General features: G+C 37.6%; 1 protein-coding gene across 2 annotated transcripts in view; it reads left to right on the forward strand.

Moving 5' to 3' along the window:
- Positions 1-9,830, forward strand: part of BIN2 (bridging integrator 2) — a 353,798-nt gene that overhangs the window by 185,781 nt on the left and 158,187 nt on the right. For both annotated transcript variants that reach the window (XM_044083439.1, XM_044083440.1), the window contains 2 exons: positions 5,606-5,701; positions 6,537-6,644. In XM_044083439.1, coding sequence (XP_043939374.1) covers positions 5,606-5,701; positions 6,537-6,644 — 204 coding nt within the window. The remainder of the gene's footprint in view (positions 1-5,605; positions 5,702-6,536; positions 6,645-9,830) is intronic.

A 9,830-nucleotide genomic window follows, 5' to 3' on the forward strand; every position in this document is an offset into this window, starting at 1 on the left:
TTGACCAGTTGATTTTTATTTCAAAGGAGAGAGCTTTATGAACAGACCTTACCAGGGATGATGTGATACTGGGGGAAGGGGGTGCAACATTCTCCCATATTTATGAGTATGAGGTCTAGTATGCTGCAGCCTCTAGTGGGTGCATGCTCTAATTGGTCAAGAGTGTTTGTATTTACAAAGTCCATGAATCTCTATGCCTGCAGATTTGAGGCTATGTAAGATTCTCATTCTATAGAAGGATGATTAAAGTCCCCCATAAAGTGTTCAACTGGATGTTAAGTGTTCCAAGTAGGTCCAAGTATACGCTGTGAGTTTTGTGGCACATGGAGGGTAACCTACAGCTAGCTAGACTATGGCATGGGATTTTATCTATTGTGATCTGCACATGGAGAAACTCCAGCTTGTCATCCTGTTATCCAAACTAGAGGTATGCTTGTTAGATGTGTATTAAGACACCTCCACCTTTAGGCCCTGTCTGTGCAGGAACTAGTATAAATGTGTGAAAGGCACTGAAACCATACCTCTCAACCTAGAAAACATAAAAAATTTGGACAAAGGCCCATGAAAAATAGGTATAAATCTGTACGCCTATTAACATAACATTTGCATACATAATTATTTAACCCCACCCACTCCAATGAAATTGTGGGATACCAACATGAATGATGTCACTAAATAATAATAAATAATGACATATATTTGAATTTCAAACTTCATATCCCTCAGAAAATACATATTAATGCAAAACCTATTATTCTAGCAACTAAGTAGTTTGTAGGAGCAATATTTAAAATCTGTCACTATTTTTGGCCTTTGTCCCACCATTATTTTTGGCTTTGTCCAGATTTCTTGTTCTGAGAGATTGAGAGCTATGACTGCAGTACTGATCCAGTTATATGGAATATTCCTCATAACCAAGTTTGAAGATTATAAGGAGAAAGGAAGTCTAGGAGAAAATAAACTAAATTTGAGAAACAAATTCATAATGCTATTCCCAGATCATGGCAGTTGACAAGTATAAGCAAGGAGACTGAAAGGTGGTATAAGTACAATTTTAGTCACTAAACCGAGCAGTCAGTATTACTGATAAAGGCCCTTCACACTTGGCTGGTTTCCACTCCATTCCATTGAGAAAAAGAGCATACACCACAGTACTGCTGTTTAACTATTCCATCTGGTTAATGGTTTGACATAATTTTATGTCTATGACAGGTACAGCATTTGTAATTCAACATTTCACACAGCCCCAGTTCAACAAATGATACAAAGCACTAATGAAAATACACACTCTGAGTATCCACTGTAATTGCAGCTGCAAAATTCTAAACCTTGCCTTTTAAGCTTATCTGCAAATCAGTCACCTTATAGCATGTGCACTCTGAAGGCAGAGAAAACAAACATCAACACTGGATAAAAGCTACAAAATAACATCGCAAATTACTAATAAAAGTAGTAAAATAAAGTGCTTCACACTTACCAGCTGGTGTAGACACCACAGGCAGGCATCCTACCTCATCATTACACACCATAATAAAAGACTCCTTTCCCCATAATATTCAAACTGTTAACCATACCTGACAATCTTAGTCGTTCTCCTCCTACAGCCGTTAAAAAATAAAACAACTTTAGCATAACTGAATCCAGCCACCGCCCCTTCAAGAGTAATCCCGGTGTCTCTAGGTATGCATAACTATTGGTCAAGTGAAAAATTGACCAAGCCAGTTGCTTCCAGCAAAAGGTGGGACTTCCATAAGGAGTTGACTTTATCATTCTCCCTCTACCAACTCTCTTTTATCTACTTTTACTCCCATTTATGACATCTGTAACCAAACTGTCCATACAAACTTCTACAAAGAATTCACAGACTCTTACAACTTGTTGCCTGCAGTTACTAAGGTTAGCAATATTTTTGCTTGAAGTTTGGAGGCCTGGTGGTCTCTTAAAGTTATACAGACAGTCAGGGACACCTGCAAAACATAACACTCGGGATCGGCATTTATACCAACAAGGGTATACTATAGGCCTATTTCAGCAGACTCGACTCATACACCTGGTCCTGCAAAATGCGAACTGATGGCTAAAATTGCTAGACTATTGGTTCGGCACACGGCAGATCGCAGACACAGTTTCTGTTAGGCAAGGTAGTGCGATAAAGAGCTGACTTTTTTTTTTGCTTACCCGGAGCCAGAGGACAGAGGAGGTGGTAGTGGTGGTCATGGTCAAGCTGCCGGAGAAAGTAAATTCCTGAATTCTGGCTGGGACAGTGGGACTGACTGGCGGTGCAGAATCAGATCAGAATTCAGAACGCAGGTGGGCACTGGGGGGACTGGACAGACTAGTCTGCACTGCAGTGCAGAACTTAAATTAGTACAACAATGTTACGTAATTGGCCAAAGTTAGAACCAGAACCTAAAATGAAATTGTAAACAGTGTGAAACACTGAACAGCCCTGGCTGCATGAGAAGTTCCTCTCACTGCTGTGTGTGGCTGCCACTGCTACCGCTAATCCATTTCCTTCCATTTTTTGTTCCAAATTCAAATTCCAAACAGGCAGACACTACAGTCTGCCTCATGAATTTAACATCATCATGCACACCCCTGCACGCCTGCAAAAACAAAAAAAAAATAAAAAATATACAACTGAAAAAAATCGGAATTGAAAGGGACCATTCAGGAATTCGTGGCACCCCATTATTTTGCCCTCAAAACTGGTAAATGCCGAGTAATTCAGTATGGTTAAGAGTTATGACTAAAACCTTGTACTGCCAGGGTACTCTCTGTGGCTTTAAACCATGTCTTGGTAACTTCACAGATGTCTATATTCTTGAGGGTGAGAATGGCCTGGAAGGAGTGCAGTTTTTTTTGTTTAGGTTCCTGGCACAGAGCAATAAAACCGTGAGGTTCAGTTGAGTTGAGTTTGCTATGTCAGTAGGTTTGTCAGTTTGGCATTGCCTAAAAAAGGTGCTATGAGGTGGATACATTTTTAGCCAGTATTCAAAAGCCTAGAGGGTACAGGTGCAGACCACCCCTTGCAAAACAACATGTTAAGTTAACTATTTCCTACCATGCTGATAAATATTGGATCCCCTTTGAATAACACCAGAAAGTTATCTAATTGTTAAAATCAATCATCTTTTGTTCATATTGTGGCATCATCCTCAGTGAAGGTAATATGCTGCTCACTGCTAGACTCATATCAGCCTGAGACACGTAGTCTGAGAGCTCCATTAGCGTCTGTCATCATATAGTCCAGGGAGGTACATCTCAGGTTATTTACAACTACATGGACTGTGATGGAATCATACTTGTACCTGTGGCGTAATGACATAAGTGTGTGTGTGTGTGTGTGTGTGTGTGTGTGTGTGTGTGTGTGTGTGTGTGTGTGTGTGTGTGTGTGTATGTGTGTGTGTGTGTGTGTGTGATTTGGCAGATCCTGGCTCCAGATAAGCAACTAACAGTTATCGTCTCCTTCAAGTTGGTTAGAGGAGTATCAGTACATCTTACAATGGAGTTACCTATGATGTAAGTCTTGGGAAGTGTGTTTGCTTGCCTTAAGGGCTTTGTTTTTGGGGATCAATTGAGTGTGGCTGCATGTGTGGTATTAGGTGTTGTTTTTGCTGAGTGAATTTAGGTTTGCTGGGGAACAGCTTTGCCAATAGGCAGTCTACAAGATTTTTGTTGTTTAGGAAGATTGCATTCAAGTGCCTCATAATAAGTTGGTCTATGTGTGTGTTGTGTACTATGTATGGTGGGTGTTGTTTGTGTGGTTTTGACAACCTGATGAGTGCTTGTATGCAAGAATTTAGCCTCCTGTGACATTGTGATAGTTCACCTCTTGCACACCATATTTGTTACTTTAAGGATTAAGTGATTGTCAGTAAACATGTGACGACTGCTTCATTGTCTCAGGATACCCTTATTCACCAAGCTAGAAACCCATTATTGATGGTTTTACTGCATATCAGAAAGTCAAATGACATCAGAAATACTTGGTCTAGGGATCTAGACCTTTCCTGCAACATCAACAGAATGATTTGGAGGAACATGTACATCTTGCAGAGGATACCACTGATCTGGAACAGATTCCCAATCTACATAAAACAAAATTAATCCCTGTCCATTTTCAAGCACAACTTAGAGCTATGGACGAGAAACATAAAATTTACCCTAGGACTGTCCCCTGTACTACTAACAAACAGAGGTATCTCCCAACTGCTTTATCTCATGCATGGGTTCCTTCAAATTATCTATGCTATCATCCTAATTATTCTAATTAGGGGTAATATATAATTATTGACTATGGGGAGGGTAAGACAAATCTATAACCAAATGGGATAGGTTATTTTAAATGCAAAAAGGGAAACTGGCTCAGCTTAAAATTTCCTACAAAGGTTGCTAGTTTAATACTTACCTTTGAACCTATTAAGCTATAAAGATGTTTTGCCCGGTTTTCCAGATACCACATGAGGGTCTTTTAGTGGACACTACAAGTCCATTTACCTTAGAATATGGATCCAATATCTCATCCATTCCAAGTTTCATTAGTCTGGTTTGCAGGACTAGTTTGCATTTATGCAAAGTTAATTTGGAATACTTTACTATGGCTACACTGGCTACTGTGCATTTATGTAAAGCAAATTTGAAATACATTATTGCGACCATTATTTTGATCAGAATCAGATATCTAAGGTATAACCCATTAGCAAAATGCTGGGGGAGGAGGGTAATGGGTTTGTTTGGGGATAAAAGTGCTTATCCTGTTGTCATCTACTCATTTTAATTAGTGTTTAATCTGGCTTTGCTAGCATCCCCTTGGCATTGCCTACCTCTCTGATATAAATCAGAGTCTCCAGGGACCATTGCCCCCTGCTTAGGTTCTTATGGCTCATTATCTACAACCTCCTTCCTGCTGGCATCTTTGTCCCATCTCTTAGAGATCAGAAGTCTATAACTGCTTCCCTCTGCATCAGTCAGCGATAGCCTAAAACTATCTTCACTGTCAGTTCTTTCTACAGCAGTGCAGCTCACTAGCATACTCTTTCACCTGTATTAGTAATGCTCAAAATACCTTGACCATCCTGGATAATGTCTATATGTCATTGACCCATTCAAACCTTCAGCTACCCAAGAACCACAGACAAAAGCTGATTGTCACCAGAAGTATCCAGTCTAGTCCGTGGTTATGCTAATGAGGTGCATACGTATTCTGCCCAGCTTGGGGGGTAGGCCTGTTTAACTTATTGTTCCAGATCCATTTACTATGTTGCCTCTATAGTGTCCCCTCCCTTAAAATCCTACCCAATACTCTCTGCTAATCTTGCATTATGGTAGAGCATGGCCTTTCTCATGCTGCAGACCTATTGTCAACAGTCCTTCTAAAATTTAATTTCAGAATGTTTCTGGATTTCAGTATTACCTCAATTATTTGGGATATTATTATAATGGATTCAGTCCCAGTCTATACTAATGAAAGAGTTTTTTTAGCAATATATCCTTTATCCTTTCTGATTAATCAGTCAAGATCTTACTGAAAATGTATTTTCTTTTCAGTAATGCAGATGGTAAAAAAAAAAAAAAATCACACACTGTAACCTTTGCTTCCTAGAACAATGATCTTCTTTGGATGGACTATGAGCAGAAACTCACAGACCAGGTTATGAGGATCATGGAGACATATACAAGCCAGTTCCCAGACACCAAGGTACTTTTTCAGTTTTGATTTTATGCTACTAAAGGCTCGACTAAAAACAAGCAGTCTGTCAAGAATTAGATCACACTTACCCTGCAATGCATACCAATCAATATGTTTTACAATCTTAAGTATCTAGAATCCAAATTATTATTTTTGCATGTAGTTTGCAAGTTTTTATTATGCATGAGTAGAAAATGTATTTCCATGTAAAATTTGTTTCTTTTTTCATTTTATGAAATGCAATGTATTGTTATATGTTTTATATTATAAAAATTATCGTGATATTCATAAATTACTGATTAATATTATTCAGTTTTGTAAAGCATCATATAAATATTCCATGATTTTAAAACAAATATCTCCAGCTCATGTGGGGAGCAACCCTCTCCACTGCACCATCTATTACAATGGCAATTGATATTTTACAATAGAGTGAAAATACTTGAAATTACAATTCACCCTCCAAATGGAAGTAAACCTAACAGTTGCAGTACAGACAGCTGACTTGCCTGATTTTTTCTTTTGTTTGCTGCTGTGTTGTGTGAAGAAAGTTGAAGTGCAAGAAAGTACTTACAAACACCGTGACATTGTCACCACATCCACTCACATATTCTCATAGACACCACTCAAGAAATGTCATAACCTGCCTGTATTAGTACAGTCTAACCCTGCAGCTGCATAGTAGGAAGATACCATGCATGACATATTATGTGTTTTAGGTACATTAAATGATATGCAGAAAATCTGAAAAATAAGATCATATGAATAGAGAGTATTTGTCTCAGCTTAATTATATATAGAAGGTAATAAAATTAACTTACATTTTATTTTGATGGTGTGACAGGAAAGAATCGCTAAACGAGGACGAAAGCTTGTAGATTATGACTGTGCCCGACATCATTTAGAAGCTCTTCAGAATGCAAAGAAGAAAGATGATGCAAAGATTGTAAAGGTATGAAGTTATGTAGGAACTTAAAAAACTACAAACAAACAGTCAATGCCCTTTGTTCCTATTATTGTTCATCTGCTGAAGATTTCATGTTTGCATCTCTTAAATGAGTCCCCCATTTAGAATTTAGTATACAGCAGACATTTTCAGTTTCACTGCCATAGCACACTGATGGAAGAACAAAAGAACTTCTTTGTCTCATGGATAATTAGATTACAAGGCATATCAGGGTAGAAATTAATAGGAATTTACCAAAACTTCACAAAATATTTTCATAAAGTACAACTGTATAACTTAAGCAAGCGAAAAGTGAGTAAGAGCCAGTCCAGTGGTATAGGGAAATAAAGCCCCATGACTTGCATCTTCTGAGTTTGATTAGCTGCTCAAGCAATCGGTGACCTCGTAGGGGACAAAGATGAGTAACAAGGCACTTCTTGGTGGGGGTGGGGTGAAAAGGTACATATCTGGAGAGCATCCTCTGCTTTGAATCCCTACTGAAGACCAACAATCAATGGAGGGGGCCTCTTCTCAAGAGTTCAGCAGTGACTAATATGGCATCTTTCCCGGAAGCAGGAGACAGGCTCACACATATGCCCACTGCATGCAAACCCCTTGGGCATCAATGGGCATTCTGACAGGCAAAAGATTAAGAAAGAAAAGATTAAGATTAACGCCCCCCCCCCAATCCCCTGCTGATTACAACAACATTCCTGGTGCTTACGCCTTACCCCTAAAGCAACAAAAAGGCCATATGGCTCTTGTCTGTATCAAAAGTATATACAAAGTTATTGTGCACTTTGAGACAGGGTAAAGATTTAATATGTGCTTTGCCATATTTACCACTGCTTGCACATTTAATGACGCCCTTATCAATGAACGTATTTGGATGTGAAATTACTGATAATTTGGTTAAAAATTAATAGGATTTTGTGTCAACACTGGTTTCCATTCAAGGACTGTGTACTATAAAATAATATTATCTACAATGTAGTAGACAAGGAGATTTGTAAAGTGAATTTATTTTAGGCTTTATGTATATAGATTTTTTCCACCTTGCTTGTAGCAATTTAAAGTTGTGATGCTTCATTAATGTTTGTTAACAACAGGATACCGATATGGGGAAATAAACTGGAAACTTGAAAAAAACTGAAATTTTTGACTCAAGAGAAACACGTATACCAAAAGTGCAAGTGGGAAGATGGCTTCATGCTTACAGGAATCAGGAGTGAAAAGTGTAATGAAAAATGGAAAAAGTCAGTTAGATAACCTCTTTAGAAATTAGACTATTTGCTGGCATGTAAATAACAAGTAACAGTTCAACACAGATCTATACATTTTAAAATAGGGATGCCCAGTGAATAAAAACGCAACATGCTTTGCCTTGTTCCTTGCTAATATCATTGTATTCCCAGTGTTAATTAGACAACCATGATTAAACATTCATCACAAGAGTGGCTGTAGTGCTACCTTTAAATTGCAGACAAAGCCTTTGTTTTGATCTTAAACAAAAAAGGTCTTGAAATTAAAAAAAAAAACAGTACAAATATACTCAATAGCACGTTGCTGAGAGGTGACCTGTGTCTCACTTTCTGAGCCATGAAGGATACAGTCCTATCTGCCTTCTTATTTTTTTTTTTTTTTTTTGCAAAAGCAGTGAGCCTACAAACACTCATACTAAGGATGTAAAGCTACAACAAATAAACAAACCTCACTGGAGAGGTAGGTTCCTAACTTGGCTTATCCATAACCTTTAGAATGTTACCACTACAGGTCAAATAAAGTATACCTTTGGCTACCTTTATGGCTCATCCTGATGACTGGATGGGTAAACAAATTCAAACAAGGATTATCATGCACTGTCCTGATCAAATTAGGAGGGGAACACTATTAAGTGCCTGAAAAGAGTGGCAAGAACTTTTAATTTTGTCTGCTTAAAGGTATATAAGCATTCTATGATCCCTATGATCACTTACTTTGCATGTTCCTATGATCCTTGATAATCACGCTATCCATATACTTACTTATACACACAAGTAATTCAGAAACTTTAGCTATTGGCTCACTTTTACAGCCGTTTTTCAAAGGTTATCTAATTTTTACGGTTTGACACACACTACAAAGAGCTGCCATGATCTTACTGTCTTTCCAGTAATATTCCAGGCAGCTGCACTTGCTTGCATCAAGTACAGAAGTGAATAATTTGTTTTAAATCTTTGCTACAGCAGAAAAAAAACAGGAAAGTTTTATTTATTTATTTATTATTGCATTTTTCTCACTGCACTTAAAAGTTATTGATTCTGCTGTTTGCCTACTTTTTTTTTGCTTTCTTTTTACCTAAAATCCCTGTTTGCACCCAAGCTGGTTTCTGCCTCTTTTGGTCTACCGTGGGAGCCATTTTAAAACAGTAGAGGCTACGGTAGTGGAAAAATGTTAATTACTGTTATTTCTGGGTTACCTAGCACTTTTGGCTCATATTCATAGTTACTTTTCATTGGTTATCAGCTTTTTACTGTTTTCTATATTGTAATGAGAAACTTGGAGGCAGCCCTCTTTACATCCGATGCATGCAGTGAGCATCATACTGTTCTTCCCACATCCTTAAAAATGCATCATTCCATACTGAAAACACTAAATTTTTACCTCTGATGCCACCAAGAAATCATTACTCTTAAAATTAGACATCAAAGTAAGCTCCTTAATATATCCAGTACACTCGCACCTTCATCAATGCGTCATAAACAAACAACCATTCCAGTGTCTAACATAAATCAACTGCTGGAAACATCCTAGTCATTGCTGACTCTATTGTTTAGAAAAATGATTCATCATTATGTTAAATATTAAGAGGATTATAGTTAGTTGCCTCTACAGAGCCAGGATTTGGGATGTCTTCAAGAATCTTTCCTCCAGTAAGTAAGTTTAGGACATAATTACAATCCACCTAGGAATAAACAATCTGTCATGTAAATTCTTGAAGGACATACACTTCATTTAAATGCTAAAGTCAGTACATTCTATAATGAATGAATGAATGAATTAGTCCCATCAATTACATTTATAAAGTAGCAGTGCAAATGTCTACAATAATTACAGAAAAATCCAATTAATGTGCTCATGTAAGCCTTTAGGTGAAAAGTCTGATATTTTAAAATAAAATAGCTTTCTTTTTTAAGTAACCATTCTTTAACA

The sequence above is a fragment of the Protopterus annectens genome, chromosome 9.part0 (assembly GCF_019279795.1).
Source record: "Protopterus annectens isolate FY-2018-M chromosome 9.part0, PAN1.0, whole genome shotgun sequence".
In the NCBI taxonomy this organism is placed as follows: Eukaryota; Metazoa; Chordata; order Ceratodontiformes; family Protopteridae; genus Protopterus; species Protopterus annectens.